Source organism: Salvelinus alpinus, chromosome 15, assembly GCF_045679555.1.
Source record: "Salvelinus alpinus chromosome 15, SLU_Salpinus.1, whole genome shotgun sequence".
Taxonomy (NCBI): domain Eukaryota; kingdom Metazoa; phylum Chordata; class Actinopteri; order Salmoniformes; family Salmonidae; genus Salvelinus; species Salvelinus alpinus.
In genome coordinates, this window is record NC_092100.1 from 49,275,040 (window position 1) to 49,295,197 (window position 20,158).

The 20,158-nt window shown below is 42.9% G+C and overlaps 1 protein-coding gene across 7 annotated transcripts in view; it reads right to left on the reverse strand.

The window, feature by feature from the left end:
- Positions 1 to 1,498: 1,498 nt before the first annotated feature.
- Positions 1,499 to 20,158, reverse strand: part of dyrk4 (dual-specificity tyrosine-(Y)-phosphorylation regulated kinase 4) — a 34,044-nt gene continuing 15,384 nt past the window's right edge. For 3 of the 7 annotated variants that reach the window (XM_071343911.1, XM_071343912.1, XM_071343910.1), the window contains 12 exons: positions 10,723 to 10,797; positions 9,167 to 9,316; positions 8,419 to 8,733; positions 7,639 to 7,775; positions 6,900 to 7,040; positions 5,266 to 5,404; positions 5,008 to 5,089; positions 4,688 to 4,860; positions 4,492 to 4,552; positions 4,011 to 4,140; positions 3,680 to 3,861; positions 1,499 to 3,551 (listed from right to left, as the gene is read on the reverse strand). In XM_071343911.1, coding sequence (XP_071200012.1) covers positions 3,283 to 3,551; positions 3,680 to 3,861; positions 4,011 to 4,140; positions 4,492 to 4,552; positions 4,688 to 4,860; positions 5,008 to 5,089; positions 5,266 to 5,404; positions 6,900 to 7,040; positions 7,639 to 7,775; positions 8,419 to 8,733; positions 9,167 to 9,316; positions 10,723 to 10,797 — 1,854 coding nt within the window. In that variant the 3' untranslated portion in view covers positions 1,499 to 3,282. Of the gene's footprint in view, positions 3,552 to 3,679; positions 3,862 to 4,010; positions 4,141 to 4,491; positions 4,553 to 4,687; positions 4,861 to 5,007; positions 5,090 to 5,265; positions 5,405 to 6,899; positions 7,041 to 7,638; positions 7,776 to 8,418; positions 8,734 to 9,166; positions 9,317 to 10,722; positions 10,798 to 19,018; positions 19,627 to 20,158 lie in introns of those variants that run through there. The other 4 variants (XM_071343913.1, XM_071343915.1, XM_071343914.1 and 1 more) reach the window with 3 other exon arrangements.

Here is a 20,158-nt window from a genome sequence, read left to right on the forward strand (position 1 = left end):
AAAAATGTAATCTATCATCAGGGTGAACAACACTGGACTAACCACACTTCCCTGAGGAGTACCAGTGTCAACTTCAAACCACATTGACAATTCTGACCCCATCCTCACCCGCATGACCTGATCGAACAGGAAGTCCATGATACAGTTATACAGACATCCCCCAATGCCTAATGTACTCAACTTGACCAACAACCCTTCCCTCCATATGGTATCGTAAGCTTTCTCAATGTCAAAACGTGTTCATCTTTCAATCACCCACGTGGGTATATGCTCGTAAATAACCAATGAGTAGATGGGAGAGGCGGGACTTGCAGCTAGTCAATTATATAAAATAGAACAAGTTCTGGTGCCTGGCTACGCAGATGCTCGTTGATGCGCGTGAGCAGTTTGGACAAAATGATTGAACATGTACACTGAACAGAAATATAAATGCATAATGCAACAATTACAGTTACAGTTCATATAAGGAAATCAGTCAATTGAATTAAATTCATTAGGCCCTAATATATGGATTTCACATGACTGGGAATACAGATATGCATCTGTTGGTCACAGATACCTTAAAAGAAATAGGCCTCACAATGGGCCTCAGGTACTCGTCACGGTATTTCTGTGCATTCAAATTACCATCGCTAAAATGCAATTGTGTTCTTTGTCCGTAGTTTATGCCTGCCTATACCATAACCCTACCGCCACCATGGGGAGCTCTGTTCACAACGTTGACATCAGCAAACCGCTCGCCCACACGACGCCATACATGTGATCTGCAGTTGTAAGGCCGGTTGGACATACTGCCTTATTCTCTAAAACGAAGTTGGAGGTGGTTTATGGTAGTGAAATTAACATAAAATTACCTGTCAACAGTTCTGGTGGACATTCCTGCAGTCAGCATGCCAATTGCATGCTCCCTCAAAACTTGAGACAGCTGTGGCATTGTTTTGTGTGACAAAACTGCACATTTTAGAGTGGCCTTTTATTGTTCCCAGCACAAGGTGCACCTGTGTAATGATCATGCTGTTTGATCAGCTTCTTGATATGCCACGCCTGTCAGGTGGATGGATTCAAAGGAGAAATACTCACTAACAGGGATGTAAACACATTTATGCACAACATTTGAGAGAAATAAGCTTTTTATGCGTATAGAACATTTCTGTGATCTTTTATTTCAGCTCATGAAACATGGGACTGTGACATTTAGTCACACAAATAAAGATTGACGAGTAACAGGATTGAACAAGAATATGAGTGGAAAGTGAGTAATTTCATGTTATGTTTATATTTTTGTTCAGTGTATGTGTACATTTATTTTGCAACGCTCGCGCACGAGGCACGGACGCTTTGGTCAGCAATTACGCTGTTATTTCTCTGCAAGTAAACTAGCATATGATTATATGTAATGGAATGGGTTTACATGGCATAGTCTTCTAATTATACAAGACCTGCAGTTTGGTTGTTATTTGTGTGTGAATAATTAAGATCAAAGACTGAGACATACAAGTTGAAGCAACTATTTAATTTCACAATAAAAATGACTCACTTTCCACTTATATTCTTGTTCAATCCTGTTACTCTTCAATCTTTATTTGTGTGACTAAGTGTCACAGTCAATTCATTTAGTTGTATATACTATTGAGATACAGACAGATTATGGTGACTCTCCCTGTATGCTTGTGTAGCTAGTTCATTTATCAGATGCAAGTGAAATGACAGCATACATTTCACAAAACACTGTACTCTGGCCTTACAGCTACAAAGACATTATGTCACCAATACAAAGATGTTTAATATGTTCTATTCTTTGCCATTACATTGACTTATAGAAATTGCCATGGGATAACACACAATGATGCTACTCCCTAGCTGAATATTTCCTGGCAAGCAATATCAATAATTACATCATTCTCATCTGATTACTTTTACATGGAGAATCTTAGTCTTTTATCCCAGGTACATACAGAGGTAACCTGGTCCCCAGGCTCGAATTGCTGGAATCTCAACAGAGAGAGCAGCCGGCTGGTGGGCGAGATAAATACAGAGGTAAAGTGCAAGGATTCTAATACTGCAAGGCACAAACTATTAATAGGATTGTCTCTGTCTAATAGTAAAAACAATTCCAAACACAAACATAATCGAGTACAAAATGTTTTTTTTCATACATAGATAATACAAGTAAAACCTTGTCTACACTTTACAATAACCTGTAACATACTCCATACATTCTTTTCTGCATTACATACATCAACCATCACAGCAGGTATGTACAGGGAAAACAAGCCATTACAAACATACCCTCTATGTCTGGATAAATGTACATAAACAATCCTCATAATCATCCGCATAATAACCATGATAATAATGTAATATCGTGCCAATCTTATTATTCAATCTAATAAAGACGCCGGTCATAAAGGTTTGAATAGCACATTTTTTCTTCCAGGGCACAACTGAGCTGAAAGATCAGTAGTGACAAAAATGTCTCAGCCTGTATTGCACACGCTCCATCAGAAACGAAGAGCCATTTTGTTGAATGTAAAACCATTTAAAGGAAGATCTGTTTTTGTTTTGTTTTGTTTAAGCCATGCAAAATATTGCGCAACACAGAGGCTTTGGTTTGGAATATCTACACAAAAAGTACAGTAGTAAAAGATGAACCTAAAATAGAAATAATACATTGTAAGAAGTAAATGTACAAAAGGTAACACTAGGTGGGACTGAGGATTGTGGTCTTGGATACAAAGGGGGCACATAACAAAAGCGTGCCAGGGTGCCAGGGTATGTCGTGCGTGCCAGGGTATTCCGCATGTTTAACTTCAACTGATCCTGTCTCTGAGCCTCTTTTATACAGTAAATGGAACATCAACAATAACCTTTGTTTCAGTCAGGATTGGTAGCTTGCCAAACTATCAATATTTGCTCTCCTCCATGACAAGTAGACAATGCAGGGTTTCCCAAACTCGGTCATCGGGACCCCAGGGGGTGCACGTTTAGTTTTTTTCCCTAGCACTACACAGCTGATTCAATTAATCAGCTAATCATCAAGCTTTGATCATCTGAATCAGCTGTGTAGTGTTAAGGCAAAAAACTAAACATGCTCTTCTTAGGTCCCGAGTTTGGGAAACCCTGAGCTAAAGTGACTTTATTAAACGTATTGAATGCGTGTCATAGACCACAGGAATGTTACAAAACAGGAGATCCCCTAGACATGACCACAGTATTCATTATCCACTGTGCCTCTTTGAGGATGTTAAAGTCCATAACGCCTAGTGCTGCCTGCCTGTGCTGCTACATGATAGGGGGCAGACACTGGGACGACTCCTGGCACTCTCCGTCGGTGCCCACATCTAGCTGAGGCTTGATGACGATGTGCACGGGCCTCTCCTCGCTCGCCTCATGATTGGTGTCCCTGTTGACCTTGGCCACGCCCTCACACAACTGCTCCTCTGCTGACGCTCCAATGGGACGTAGTCGCTCAGCGGTCACCATCTTGCCCCCTGCCTTGGCGGAGAGGTCCCTCTTCAGCTTGTTGTTGCTATCGGACCCGATCTTCTCAGCTGCAATGTAAAATGGGAGGACATGGTGTTTCACACATACAAAATGATGTGGTTTAATCCATAAATTGATCTGACACATTGTGAAGATTGATTTTAGAGAAAAAAGCAAGCGAGAGGCCTGGTCTTACCTGTCCTGTTAGTAACTACTTTGCGGTAAGTGGCCTTGTAGTTGTTTTCTGTGCTGCTCATGCTTTCACTGGGCTTCCTCATCATGGGTCGTGTTTTGGGCCTGAGCTTGTTGAGACGGGCCTCCTGGATCCACTCATGCTGCATCGCCTCATCTGGTGTCATACGCTTGGTTGGATCCCACCTAGATAGCACAGGAATACACAGTGAGTGTGGGTGGAGAAGATGGAGAAATCTCATGACAACAGTAACTCTGCTATTCATGACGGTGTCACCATAGCGTAATAAGCCTGTGCTGAATGCTAGATTTCTAGTGTGTTGGTGTTGACATACATGAGGCAGCGTCGAAGGAAGTCCAGGAACAGAGGATCATTGGTTTTCAACACACTGGCCAGGTCTTTGGAATTGGGTCGCCTCTTCTTCCCTTTGCTGTTTGTGATGTTTCTGGGGTTTCCTTTGGAGTCTGCAACAAGTCATCAAACACGCCAGTTAGAGACTTACCAAACCTCATGCTTCAAACACAACCCAGAGATTCATCTGATTAATCCTAGACATAATCCTTTGTTAAAATGTTTTATTGCTTGCATTGTATACGTCTATACGGCTGCGTTTAGACAGGCAGCCCAATTCAGATTTATTTTCTCACTAATTGTGTTTTTGACCAATCAGATTTGAAAAGATCTGATGTGATTTGTCAAAAGACCAATTAGTGGAAAAAACATCAGAATTAGGCCGCCTATCTAAACGCAGCCTACCTTATATATCCGAGCTAAAGAAACACATTTTTACTGTACAAACCACAGAAAGTTCTTACCGAAAAACAATCTTTTCCTGGATGCCGTCTGCACAAAATCATTGGGAGGCATACCGAATACCTAAGAAATAAAATAACAAGAAGGTTCTTGAATGGTGATGGATAAATGGATTGCTAAAAACATCCAACATCAGATAGTCCAATTGGCTAGCGCTGAGGTCTGAGGCTGTATGTCTGCAGGTGGTTGGTTGTGTACCTCCATGATGCAGGCGATCTGCTCCACCTCGCTCTCCCCAGGGAAGAGCGGGAAGCCGGTGTAGAGCTCAGCCATGATGCAGCCCAGGCTCCACATGTCGATGGCCATGCTGTAGGGGTGGCCCAGAATCACCTCTGGGGAGCGGTAGAAACGACTCTGGATGTAGGTGTAGACTACAATGGCAGGCAAGGAGAAGAAGAGGGAGAGAACAGTGTTTATGTTCAAATGTGGCTCCTGTATATGAGTGCGGTGGCTTTGGAGCTTTAAATATCAGACTTATACCAAGTGTAACAGGTATTTAAATCAGGTGAGACACTCACCTCTCTGCTGCTCATAACAGCTGGACCCAAAGTCCACCACCTTGATATTTCCTTGTCCTTTCTGAGACAGAAGGATGTTCTCCTTTTGTGAAAAAGAGAAGCAATGTTCATTTTCCAAGTAACCAATCAAAGTGCAGCGCAATTCATTTTCTTTATAGAGCACTGGTACTGTGCATTAGCATGTCTGACTCATCAGCCAAATATTATTTGTGTTATTACTCTATGCAGAGCCGATACAGTATGTCTGAGGAACCTTACCGGTTTGAGGTCACAGTGAATGATCTTCTCCTTATGCAGCATCTGCAGGCACTTGAGCAGGGAGTGGGTGAAACGACGAATCAAGGCCAGACTGAAGCCCTGGAAGTTGTTCTTCTTGATCAGCTCATACAGGTTGACTCTTTAAGAAGACACAAAGACACAATCATTTAAAGACCTGGTAGACCGATAAACACAGCTTTCTGCCACTAGTCTCAGTCTCGCTTCTTTCTCTTTTTCCCACAATTGCACTTGGCCTCAAACGTTCCAGTTTATTAGTCCTCTAGAGGGCAGCACTTCAGTGTTTTTTTTCATGCCATGGCTCTGTCGAATCTAGCAGGACCATGCAGTTTAGTAATCAGATATGGAAACGGAAGTGAACATGCTATATCAGATTACTGAACATTATAGAATGTCTTAACATAAAGAAGAGAGACTTAAGAAGAGAGATATTCCTGGTATTTTTCAGTACTTATGTGAAGCACAAATTTCTCTGGTCAGTGTAACCGGAGCCTTCACACCCCGAGCAGGCAGAGGATAGAGATAGGGCCCTAATCAAGGCATTAACTAAGGGATTGGGTGACGGTAACGCTAGACAGGGCAAGGTGGCAGTCTACGACGTCTACTAAAGGTCAGCCAGACTGGTATAGAAGGGTTGTTCCACTAAATTAGTCCCTTTGATATTTTAGGTTGAAATTGTGCACAAATATTGATTTTTAAAAGCCTGATATATTAAATGAAGTGCCCCTAAATATAGACCACATGGAAAATTCAATACATCTGTTTTTTTATGTGAATAAAGGCATTTTGACATGTCCCTCTGTGACTTCTAGGAAGATTTTAACCCACCCACTTAACCCCAACATTTCTACAAGTTTTACCATCATTGTAAAGCCCTCCTTATTTTGTTGCTTTGCCAATGTAATTTCTGAAGATGATTATTTATTTCACGTGATTTTGTGATTCATTTTAAGGTAAAATAAAAACCTCTCATTTTAAGGTCAACCCTGTTACGTGAACTGATCTCTTGTTTTTATATGGTTAAACTATTTATATAATTACACTACTCAAAAAGGTACTCAATTGGTGGAATGACCCAGAAGACTATCTTGTCTCCGAGGGAACCTAAGGCTAGTTTGTTTGAGGCAGATTGTTCTAGGTGGGAAGCTCACTTTGCTCAAGTAGTGCAGCACATGGAGTGACTAGTGATAAGCGAGCTGTGTATGTGATAGGGGAGTTCAGGGCTTAAGTCTTGTTGTTGTGCCCCGGGAGAGGTGCCCAACCTTGAATACCTTTGAGTAACACATTCATTATTCAGGATTTCATTTATCTTCTACCGGGACTATTTTGATCGTATTTGCGCATGTGTGTGTGTCAGGGCTGGGGTCAATTCACGAAGTGATTTTAATTTCAAATTCAAAAATGGAAAACATTTGAAATAAATATCTTCTACTTCTCAGTTTATTGATTAGTCATTGCAAATAGATGCCCCGTTATTCAAATGTTGAATTGCATTTAAAGTTTATTTTGTGAATTGACTGCCTTCAATCCGAATTGACCCCAGCCCTGGTGTGTGTGATCGTTTAATCACAGCCTAATTCCAGTTGTCTTATAATAGTGTTATACACACTACACACCCTAGCAGCTCGAAGGAGATGCAGAGATGGTTGCGGAAGTAGAAGTATTCCTTCATATGGATGACATTGTGGCAGTTTTCCCTGTCTTTCCTCCTCACAGCATCCAGGATCTTTAGTTCCACTAGGGCCTGGTGATGAAACCTGAAGTCCAATAAGAGTTAGTCAGGTCATATCTCCATTCTGGATTTAACCATTCAAAACAGTATGAAAGCCCAACAAAAATAATATAACATGAATCACAGTGACAGATTTTGACTGACAAGCTTTAGTTTTGCAGTGACCATGGAAAATCTTTTAGCTAATATTTTTCAATTCCATTTAATGTCCTTTGATGTGAGAAATTATGACAGCTGTAAAGAAGGGAAAAGCTCCTCTCCTCTCCCAGGAGAAACAAGATTTTTGAGAGAGGGCTTTGTTCAAGACAAGGCCACAGTGGCGAGACCAAGGCAGCCCTGAGGCGTTAGGCGCCTATTTTGTTTTCTGCATTATTGAAGGGCAGTAAGCACTGATGACATCTGCATCAATCAAAGTCAAAGAGGAGAAGGGGGAGTACCATTGACACACAGAGCTTTGGATCACCTGAGAGAGGACTAGTAAAGCAATAGCGAGGAGACTCCTTTGGACCTCCCCATGAAAAGGTCACGAAGAGGTCCATGTTTAATGACCTCACACAAGAAGGTCAGTTTCAGAGTCTTTGAGCACTGGATGCACATTCAAAAGCAAAACGTTTTGTTTCTACCTTTTCTTGTTGCGAATGACCTTGATGGCAACCAGTTCTTGGGTCTTGTGGTCCAGACATTTCAGGACCTGTCCAAAGGATCCCTTCCCGATTACCTCCAACACCTCAAAGCGGAAGCCAATGTGGTCGTGTAGAACCTGGATACGGGACAGACAGAACATTCAATAGGATGTTTTTGGTGTACTGTGGTGTATGGTATGTCGGACAATATTGTTTAAATACAAGAGCTTCATTGTACGTACTTAATTAGTAGTTCATGATACAGTACAATGACATCCTTTAATGATGGTTGTTTGTAATGACTACATAAGGAACATTTCCCCTACTACTTCCAGTGCCAAACACTAGTTCTGGTCATGAGTCTAAACAATCCTCACAATGCATTGGACTGCTGTTCTTGTGCCTTAACGTCATTTCAAAGAAGTTTACCTTGAAACTGAGACAGAGCTCACAGCATAATGTCTTGCAAATAAACAAAAACCCTCCAACTTCTTAACTTAAGGAACCACAATAATATTTATACATTTTTTTATTTAACCTTTATTTTGACAGGGAGTCATGCTGAGACCAAGGTCTCTTTCACATATGGGCCCTGTATATACATCAATAGACATCAAACACATCAATATACACATCAATATTCACATCAATATACACATCAATATTCACATCAATATTCACATCAATATTCACATCAATACACAAAAAGCAAAACACAATCATAGAAAATAAACACATGCTTATGAGAAACATGTATTCAAATCCTTGATGAAACGTTACCTTGTTGTAGCTGCCGTGCTCGTCGTCGTAGCCTGCGTTCTGAGGAATCCCGTGAGAGCCCTCAATCTTCTTGGTCTCCAGACCCAGGAACCAGATCTCTGAGTAATCCATGATCTCCTCCTGCTCAAACTCTGTCAGACGCCCCTGGAAGTGCCTCAGTGCCTCTGTGGGAGACATGGGCAGCCTCTGTCCCTCATAAAGCTTCTTCTCCTCCAGCTTGTTGCTGAGGCTCTTGGTGGTGATGGAGTCAGACAGGTTCTCCACGGAGGAGCCGAACCGCATGGGGAACTGGGAGGAGGGCTTTGATCTCTCATCCTGCCAATCACAAAGGACAGAAGAGGTCAGCTGATCTGATCTCACAACACTGTGGCACTATCACTTAGCCTAACCCTGATGAAACAGGTCTCACTTCCTTTTACATTGCTGGGAGCGATACATGTCAGATACAGCTCAGAGCACAGGAGGCTGGTGGCACCTTAATTGGGGAGAACGGTCTCGTGGTAACGGAGCGGAATCAGTGGAATGGTATCAAATACATCAAACACATGGTTTCCATGTGTTTAATGCCATTCCATTTGCTCTGTTGTTATGAGCTGTTCCTCCTGGGGCTCAGAGGGTTCATCTGAAGATGTATAAACTATCAGCGACATATTATTTACATGTGCATTTACAATTGACAACTGGAGTCAAGTGATCTACTGTTGGAGGCCAACAGTATAGTGTGACACAGTGTGAAATGTAGCCTCACCTGGTGTGTCTGGTAGTTGCTCTGCACCCCCTTGTTGACGATGTGGGGCAGGATGCTATCGGACTGCTGGTGGTGTAGTTTGGCATTGCTGACAACCACCTGTATCACTGGGGGCTCCAGATGGGGCAAGGTCCCCTCCGAGTTAAACTTCTACAGGAGAGAGAAAAAGGTTCAAATAAAGGAAGTTTTTTTTAAACATGCAGATGAAAACAGTAAAAGTGCAATAACATATTGTATCGTCGTAACTAGTCTTGCTTGCCAGACTCATGGCGCTCTAACCCCAGTGTTGTCAGAATTACAGCGGCTGTGGGAAGAGACTATGTGATCACATACTTTATAGCCAAGGTTTGGAGAAGGGAGAGGGAGTTGGAGCAAAAATAAAGGGAGGGATAGAGGGAGAGATCTGCTCTGGCCATTCTAAATGTGGTGGCTCAGGTAACCAGGACCCCCAGGGTTGAGGCTGGAATTACTGAGCAGGGTGAGAGTGAGTCGGGGACAAAACATCGGAGACTGGGCCCTGACAGACCGCGTCAGCACTAACTGCTGCTGTGGGGGAGCTGAACTGGAGCAGGCCTTTCTCTAGCTGACATCTTGCTTGCTGTAGGAGCAGGTTTACATGTGTCACTGGCTGCCTTGCAGGCATAGCCAAGCTAATGATGGGGAAAGGAGACCTCTAACCTAGACTGCAACAACGGCAGGGATCATGAGTTTATTAAGAAAATCATAAAAATGATGCATACCAGTAACATATTTAATGACTTCCTACACGGTAATGACTGTATCAGCCTGTATAAATAATGTAAATACATTGATGTTATTATAGACAGTTATTGTATATTGGAACCGGTAGTTATATATCCCTTTGCTTTGGTTACAGCAAACTGTAGCCTCACCTGGTGTGAGACTACAGTTTGGTTACAGCAGCCCAATGTTCCGTTACAGCAGCCCAAAGCAACAGGTTGAAAAGTGCACCCTAATCTATACATAGCGGTGATATTTAATCGCACGTGCACAGGCTGCTGCAGTAGCGGCCAACTTGGTCATGAGGCATAGAGACACGGGCTGCTGCAGTAGCGGCCAACTTGGTCATGACGCATAGAGACACAGGCTGCTGCAGTAGCTGCCAACTTGGTCATGACGCATAGAGACACAGGCTGCTGCAGTAGCGGCCAACTTGGTCATGACGCATAGAGACACAGGCTAAATATAGGTCCAAGCACCTGCCATAACAAGCACATGGATGCAAATACAGTATCATGCTTATGCACAACTGGATTCACGCTGACTAGACTACTACTCTGTGTTCTTAAACACATCCAGGTCTGACAGTGAGCAGCACCATGATTTTACCCCTTGGGAGTGGTTACGAGGTAGTTGCTCCATATATTCTGTGTACTCCAGTGCCCTCCAGTAGCATGACCTAGCTAGGGTAATGAGTTCTGGTGGAGTGAAAGGGGAGGGCGTCGCACAGACAGAAAGATACAGGATTGAAAGAGTGGGTCTGCAGGGGCTCAAATGCTCTGCAGGTCAGGGGTCACCTGTGAGTAAAGGCTCACCTGTAAATAGGGCCGGTTGGTTGCCTGTTGGGTCTGGAGTCTGTGTGAGTGGGGGAAGGCCTCTGGTTTTGAAGACTGTGGAGGAATATGGGAGACTTGACTTAACATTACATTTACACACAAAACTCGCTTCTATATACCTCTTTAAGTCAGTGAGGGGGCGGCGATGGATACAGCATTGCCAAGGGAATCTCTCTAAAATCAGATTCAGTTTTGTTAAATAGATTCAATATGACTCATAACAAGTCATTGAGGTCATTCATCTGAATTATAAATCACTTATTTTTTTGAATTATATTTTTTTGTAACCGAAACTGATTAACTTCAAAGCGCCTCTGTGAATGAGGAGAATAAACAGCCTGGTTGTTGCTGGTGGGACTTTCAGCACAGCGGTGGGTCCCACAGATATAAACAGCCAGTGGGCAGTGAAGTAGGATTATTACCACGCAAGCAAAGATGATGCACACTCCCTGAAATTAGAGTATTTTATGCAAGTCGCTACCACAGTAAAAATGGTCTCTTTATCACTCAGTTTTTCCACAACCTGCAATCCTTTCCTGGAGCATAGGCTCTGATGTTCTATGAAGAGTGTAAGGGTGTGGTGATGATGGTGGTAATGGAGAGGAGAGCAGAGGGCTGTTGATCGTTGACTTCATTTCACAAAGCACAATTCAGTCTGGTGCCAGGCTATATGAGCCACTGCAATTCTATTAGTTCTGGTGCAACATTGTCAGCGTAGCTGTACTAACGCGTGCCTTAATCAGAGGGGAGCATGTCAACTAACAGTCTGTTGAGAGACTGAGAGACACCGTATGGGTGGACTAAAACCTCCAGCCCAGATGGGCACAGGCTAAACTCTGAGAGCCTGAGAGGGCATGGGCAACGGTTGGCTGGGTACTTGGGTAGCAGAGCAGATTTATAATTGAACTTGACCTAGACCTCCAGTAACACTATACTTTTTCACGAGTTCACTAAACAGATATCTCTTCCATCCATATGCTCAATATTCCTACTGACCCAGTTGGGTTCCTTTGCGAGAATATGACAGTATTTTGATTCCCATGCATACATACCCAGGGCCATGTATAAAAGGATATGGCCCGGTATTTTGTGTGGATTTAGAGTCGTAGGACAACAGTGCCCACACCATTGGCTGTTTGGAATCTGAGTTCAAGGCAGCACACACACATTCAAATATTAATGCAGGATGCACACATAACACAACCTTGGCTGCCCCCTGGGAGGTTTGTGAGAGTGAGGGTTGTACTGCGATGTGGGTCACTGTGGTAGGGCACTAAACTTTACTGTAGTAATAATTATTATTTTTTGGTGGGTGCTTTTATTTATGCAATTTCACACATGTACAAGTGTGTATTGGAAATGTTGTTGTTTTTTGCATATCCCAACTCCCCCTCCAGCTGAGACAACCTCAGAGAGTGGGATCACAGCCAGGGTCTGCCATTATCAATGGTGACCCTGGAGCAATTATTGTTAAGTGACTTGCCCAAGGGCACATAGACAGATGTTTCACCTTGTCGGGTAGAGGATTCGAACTAGCATCCTTTTGGTTTCTGGCCAAACACTCTAACCGCTAGGCTACCTGCCGCCTACTGTCAGCAGATACAATCCAACAAAACAGCTCCTCCATTTGAAATGGGCACTCAGCAGACATATATTATACCAACAAGTCACATACTACATGAAGGAGGGGCACTTTTCGAGAAGGATGTGTAGGCTACATAAGCAAAGGAGCATTCCAAGCAGGCAATACGTCTGTGTGCAATGATTTGTCTTATATAGGCCTACTGTCGTATTACAAATAGTCCAGTATCTGATAACTGAAGTAACTTTTTTCTCTGGTGTCACAATATGTGTTACCCTATATTTCCACTTGGGCTGTTTCCATAGTGGTCATGAGAGGAAGTTTTGCAACAGCGATAGGTTTAGGCTACTACATGATACTCTAATTTTCCCTATACCCATCATGAGGTTGCTACAACCTAGCCTATGAATGAAAGTTTACAATGTAGGTGCACACAATATATTAGTAATACCAAAAGCTTACCTTGATTTGGAAGAGTTCCAAATGTGTTGGGAAGTCATAGCAAGCTAGCTAAAATAGCATCCCTCTGTTACTTTGAGCAGGGTGTTTCAGTAGGCTAAACTAGCTAGCTGCATTTGCTAGCTAAGTAAGTGAATTACTCAGAAAAATGACACACTCTCTATTTCTCTCTTGCTTTTCCTCCAGTTTGGAAGAAATGTATTTGTTCAAAACTGTTAAACTACTGTCTTTCTTTCTCTTTGAGTCAATGACTCACAGCATGTTATACACTGCAGTGCTAGTTATCTGTAGCTTATGCCTTCAGTACTAGATTCATTCTCTGATCCTTTGATTGGGTGGACAACATGTCAGTTCATGCTGCAAGAGCTCTGATAGATTGGAGGACGTCTTCCGGATGTTGTCATAATTACTGTGTAAATCTATGGAAGGGGGTGAGAACCATGAGCCTCCTAGGTTTTGTATTGAAGTCAATGTATCCAGAGGAGTACGGAAGCTATCTGTCCTCTGGCTACACCATGGTGCTACCCTAAAGAGTGCTGTTGAGGCTACTGTAGACCTTTGCAAAATAGTGTGTTTTAATCAATTATAAAAAACGTTTTTAATATTTTACAATTAAACATTTTATAAATTCACTGAGGAGGATGGTCCTCCCCTTCCACCTCTGAGGAGCCTCCACTGGTCTAGGTGGGTCAGTTGGTCTGAGGGCAACAACAAAAAAACGTTGCTCAGAGCAATAACGAAGCTACCCCATTAATTGGTTGCAGTGCACATCTCACTGGATACTGGAAAGGTCCTTGAAAGGGATCACAGTATTCCAAATACACTACATGACCAAAAGTATGTGGACACCTGCTCGTTGAACATCTCATTCCAAAATCATGGTCATTTATATGTAGTTGGTCCCCCTTTGCTGCTATAACAGCCTCCACCCTGGGAAGGCTTTCCACTAGATGTTGGAACATTTCTGCAGGGACTTGCTTCCATTCAGCCACAAGAGCATTAGTGAGGTCGGGCACTGATGTTAGGTGATTAGGCCTGGCTCGCAGTCGGCGTTCCAATTCATCCCAAAGGTCTTTGATAGGGTTGAGGTCAGGGCTTTGTGCAGGCCAGTCAAGATATTTCTGTATGGTGTTGCTTTGTGCACAGGGGCATTGTCATACTGAAACAGGAAATGGCCTTCCCCAAACTGTTGCCACAAAGTTGAAAGCACAGAATCGTCTAGAATATCATTGTATGCTGTAACATTAAGATTTCCCTTCACTGGAATTAAGGGGCCTAGAAAACCATGAAAAACAGCCCCAGACCATTATTACTCTTCCACCAGACTTTACAGTTGACACTATGCATTGGGGCAGGTAGCGTTCTCCTGGCATCCGCCAAACCCAGATTTGTCCGTCGGACTGACAGATTGTGAAGCGGGATTAATCTCTCCAGAGAACACGTTTTCACTGCTGCAGAGTCCAATGGCGGCGAGCTTTACATCACTCCAGCCGACGCTTGGTATTGCACATGGCGATCTTAGGCTTGTGTGCGGCTGCTCGGCCATGGAAACCCATTTTATGAAGCTCTAGACAAACAGTTCTTGTGCTTCCAGAGGCAATTTGGAACTCCGTAGTGAGTGTTGCAACCGAGGACAGAAGATTTTTATGCGCACGCACTTCAGCACTCAAAGGTCCTGTTCTGTGAGCTCGTGTGGCCTACCACTTCGCGGCTGAGGCGTTGTTGCTCCTAGATGTTTTCACTTCACAATAACAGTACTAACAGTTGACCGGGGCAGATTTAGCAGGGCGAACTGACTTGTTGGAAAGGTGGCATCCTATGACGGCGCCATGTTGAAAGTCACTGAGTTCTTCAGTTAATTTTTTTATTTCATCTTTATTTAACCAGGTAGGCTAGCTGAGAACAAGTTCTCATTTACAACTGCGACCTGGCCAAGATAAAGCAAAGTAGTTTGACACATACAACAACACAGAGTTACACATGGAATAAACAAACATACAGTACAGTCAATAATAAGGTAGAAAAAAGTCTATATACAGTGTGTGCAAATGAGGTAAGATAAGGGAGGTAAGGCAATAAATAGGCCATAGTGGCGAGGTAATTACGATATAGCAATTAAACACTGGAGTGATAGATGTGCAGAAGATGAATGTGCAAGTAGAGATACTGGGGTGCAAATGAGCAAAATAAATAAATAAATGCAGTATGGGGAATTGGCTTTGGGGGTGACCAGTGAAATATACCTGCTGGAGCGCGTGCTGCGGGTGGGTGCTGCTATGGTGACCAGTGAGCTGAGATAAGGCGGGGCTTTACCTAGCAAAGACTTGCAGATGACCTGGAGCCAGTAGGTTTGGCAACGAGTATGAAGCGAGGGCCAGCCAACGAGAGCGTACAGGTCGCAGTGGTGGGTAGTATATGGGGCTTTGGTGACAAAACGGATGGCACTTTGATAGACTGCATCCAATTTGTAGAGTGTCGGAGGCTATTTTGTAAATGACATCGCCGAAGTCGAGGATCGGTAGGATAGTCAGTTTTACGAGGGTATGTTTGGCAGCATGAGTGAAGGATGCTTTGTTGCAAAATAGGAAGCCGATTCTAGATTTAATTTTGGATTGGAGATGCTTAATGTGGGCCTGGAAGGAGAGTTTACAGTCTAACTAGATACCTAGGTATTTGTAGTTGTCCACATATTCTAAGTCAGAACCATCCAGAGTAGTGACGCTGGTCAGGCGTGCAGGTGCGGGCAGTGATCGGTTGAAGAGCATGCATTTAGTTTTACTTGCATTTAAGAGCAGTTGGCAGCCATGGAAGGAGAGTTGTATGGCATTGGAGCTCGTCTGGAGGTTAGTTAGCACAGTGTCCAAAGAAGGACCAGAAGTATACAGAATGGTGTCGTCTGCGTGGAGGTGGATCAGAGAAACACCAGCAGCAAGAGCGACATCATTGATGTATACAGAGAAGAGAGCCGGCCCGAGAATTGAACCCTGTGGCACCCCCATATGCCAAAGGTCCGGACAACAGGCCCTCTGATTTGACACATTGAACTCTATCAGAGAAGTAGTTGGTGAACCAGGCGAGGCAGTCATTTGAGAAACCATGGCTGTTGAGTCTGCCGATAAGAATGCGGTGATTGACAGAGTCGAAAGCCTTGGCCAGGTCGATGAATACGGCTGCACAGTATTGTCTCTTATCGATGGCAGTTATGATATCGCTTAGGACCTTGAGCGTGGCTGAGGTGCACTCATGACCAGCTCGGAAACCAGATTGCATAGCGGAGAAGGTACGGTGGGATTCTAAATGGTCGGTGATCTGTTTGTTGACTTGGCTTTCAAAGACTTTAGAAAGGCAGGGTAGGATAGATATAGGTCTGTAGCAGTTTGGGTCTATGGCATGGGTGTCAAACTCTGGCCCGCGGGCCAAATTTGGCCCTTGGGGTAATTATATTTGGCCCGCGAGACAATACCAAATTACTACTAGAGCTGGCCCGCCGGTATTATACAGCGCATTCACCGCTAATACTACGAATCCCATAATGCTCTGCTGTTGTTTTCGCGCGCCAATCAGGACAGGACCCAGAAACGCCCTCTGTGACAGTAGTCATAGCAACATAGACGCTACAACTGTCAGCGCGCTATCCCTTCCCAAAAATGGCGAAAAGAAAGGCAGAAAACAGGAGCTTTCTGGACAAGTGGGAGGCAGAATATCTGTTTACATATGTAAAAGACAAACCTGTTTGTCTTGTTTGTGGAGTCAACGTGGCTGTAAGTAAGGAGTACAACATTAGACGACACTATGAAACGAAACACCATGACAAATACAAGGACATGGACATGACTCAAAGGAGCCAGAAAGTAGAGGAGATGAAAAGAAGTTTGGTTTCACAACAGAATATGTTCAAAAAAGCCACATCACAAAGTGAGGCTGCTGTAAAGGCTAGTTATATAGTGGCAGCAGAGATCGCAAAATCAGCCCGGCCCTTTAATGAGGGAGAGTTCGTGAAAAAGTGCATGATGAAAGTTTGTGACCTCGTATGCCCAGAGAAAAAGCAAGCATTTTCAAACGTGAGCCTGAGCAGGAACACAGTAGCTGATCGCACATGTGATCTTGCCACCAATCTGTATGACCAGCTGATGGAAAAGGGAAAAGATTTCGTTGCGTTCTCCCTCGCTGTGGATGAGAGCTGCGACGCATCTGGAAAAAGTTTATTTTGGTATTTAAATCAGAAGGCTGCAAATAGAAAAGAGGCATACGATTTTTATTTAAATTTTATTTATTTAATAAATGAATGCCATTGATGTGTTTTTTCATTTGAAATTCGATTTTGCATGTCTCCACTATTAAATTATATATTGTATGGTAATAAGCGATGCTTGTTCCATATTCAATGTTAAAGCAAAACTTGTTTGGGTCCATATTAAAAGGTTCATTTGTTCAATGTTGGCCCGCAACTTTGTTCAGGTTTTACATTTTGGCCCACTGGGTATTTGAGTTTGACACCCCTGGTCTATGGTGTCTCTCCCTTTGAAGAGGGGGATGACCGCGACAGCTCTCCAATCTTTGGGGATCTCAGACGATACGAAAGAGAGGTTGAACAGGCTAGTAATAGGGGTTGCAACAATTTCGGCAGATCATTTTAGAAAGAGAGGGTCCAGATTGTCTAGCCCGGCTGATTTGTAGGGGTCCAGATATTGCAGCTCTTTCAGAACATCAGCTATCTGGATTTGGGTGAAGGAGAAATGGGGAGGCTTGGGCGAGTTGCTGTGGGGGGTGCAGGGCAGATGACCGGGGTAGGGGTAGCCAGGTGGAAAGCATGGCCAGCCGTAGAAATATGCTTATTGAAATTTTCAGTTATTGTGGATTTATCGGTGATGACAGTGTTTCCTAGCCTCAGTGCAGCGGGCAGCTGGGAGGAGGTGCTCTTATTCTCCATGGACTTTACAGTGTCCCAGAACTTTTTTGAGTTTGTGTTACAGGATGCACATTTCTGTTTGAAAAAGCTAGCCTTAGCTTTCCTAACTGCCTGTGTATATTGGTTCCTAACTTCCCTGAAAAGTTGCATATCACGGGGGCTATTTGATGCTAGTGCAGTACGCCACAGGATGTTTTTGTGCTGGTCAAGGGCAGTCAGGTCTGGAGTGAACCAAGGGCTATATCTATTCCTGGTTCTAAATGTTTTGAATGGGGCATGCTTATTTAAGATGGTGAGGAAGGCACTTCTACTTCTACAGTAAGGCTATTCTACTGCCAATGTTTGTCTATGGAGATTGCATGGCTGTGCGCTCGATTTTATACACTTGTCAGCAACGGATATGGCTGAAATAGCCGAATCCAATTATTTGAAGGGGTGTCCACATACACCATATATACAAAAGTATGTATTTTCTGAGACTCATATGACACCAGTTACAGTAAAGCATGAGGAAAGTAACGCCTCAATGTCAATGATAATCAAAGTATAGAAAATATTGAATTGACAATTGCAAACAACAACTGTCTTGGAGTTCAATAGTTTATAAGTAGAATTGTTTTAAGATTTCCAGTAGCTATACTCAAAATAAAGCCTTTTTGCTCATGAAAAAGAGAGTATCAACCCTATCAAGAAGAGCTGAATAAGAGCAACAAACCTTTGCTATTCATATCAAATAAAATGTTGCACTTTAACTGAGGTACAGTCGGCTGGTTAGGTTATCAATGTGACAATGATGTTGCAAATAATTAATGACACATGATTACAAGGCTAATATTCTTTGTAAACAGTGGATGAATGTGTTGCTGGTTCCCTGTCCTTGATCATGTTTGATCCTATTTATGGTAAAGCTATAGAGCTTATCTCAACACCATGACTCATAAAATAAAGTGTACACTGAAATATCCATGGATCATGTTTACTGTCTCAGATAATCACAACAACCTATGGGCAAATTAGCCTACTAAATGGGACACAATGTTTAGGCCTACTTCATAACACATATTATAATAGTCTGTATTTGTGAAATAAGTGGAATACAAAAGTGAAATTCCATACAATCTAAACAACAATAATTATTATTTCAGACTTCAGACATAAAAATACATAACTTTCTAATATTCAAGCAAAATATAAAATACAATTCAAGTCGACAAGAGAACAGAAAATAAATGCTGTAAAAAAACATTATTGTCAAAATCTGTAGCCTGAAGAGAGAAATAAATAACGGATTCGTGGATATACCCAAAATGGATGATTGACCTCACCTTGTTATTAATTTCGGGAAACATGCTGCTTTGGCACCTGGGTCCTTAGTAAATCCCAATCTCAATGTAGCCTACACGTGAAAGTAACTACTGTGAAAGCCAGGTAAATGCAAGGCGCCAGCACATCTTCGAAAGTCCAGACGTCACTTTCAGATTCGCTGACACTTGGAGAAAAAAACGTCTGGCAACGAAAGTCCAACCGAGGAGCGACTGTCACTTGAATCAACACGAATTGATCGGGTCAAACTGCGATAGACATAATTTTGACCGTAGGGTCAGTATTGCTGTCGTCAGCAGAAGATTAGAGAAAGAGGTAAGCTGTTAGTCCATTCACCTTCACTCGTAAGTCTCTGGAGAGGCCACCTGTTCACGTTTCTGCATCTGACAGCTGGGTCTTCCCGATATAGATTTGTTTTTGGCTACCTATCCTCCCCTACATTCGACCGACACTCCTAAAATCCAATAGTGCTCGGTGAGTGTGCGCCATTGCGCACATTACTATACAGTAGCCAATATACTGTAGCCTACTGCTGAGGCACTGTGGCTAAAACGCACACTGTATCCCTGTGGATAGCCTATACTGAGTCGCAGTACTGAGCTCCTCACGTTGCAGGAAATAGGTTGGACTATGCCTATATGACAAATAAAGACTGTATTGAGGCATAAGACCTCTCAGGGGGTAGATAATTATTTTTTTGTAAATATGTTAAACATTAATTCCCCCCTGTGAAGTTTTGTCCCCTTTCGACCTCATGTGTTAAAAGTTGAAATTGCAGGTTTGCACTGGCAGACACAAACAATGGTAAAGGCGTGCTGGATTTTACCTCTCTCTCTCTCTGTCACACACACGCACGCACACACACAAAATAAAGACTGATGCAACACGTAAATGTAGCCTACATAATATAATACCTGCCTTCTCGTAATGCACAGCTTGTTTTATAATAGGTTGTACCACTTTTATAATAGGTTATACAAATCATCAATATGAGTAGTCCTACGCTGCAATGGAGGCTTATTATGTACCAGCACATAAAGACTAGTTGGTGAACAGTAAAATCACCTCAACTCATGCTGACCCGAGAAACGGCGTGTTTCAATGGCGTAGTGGGAGACAACAACACCAGGCGTCCTTCACAC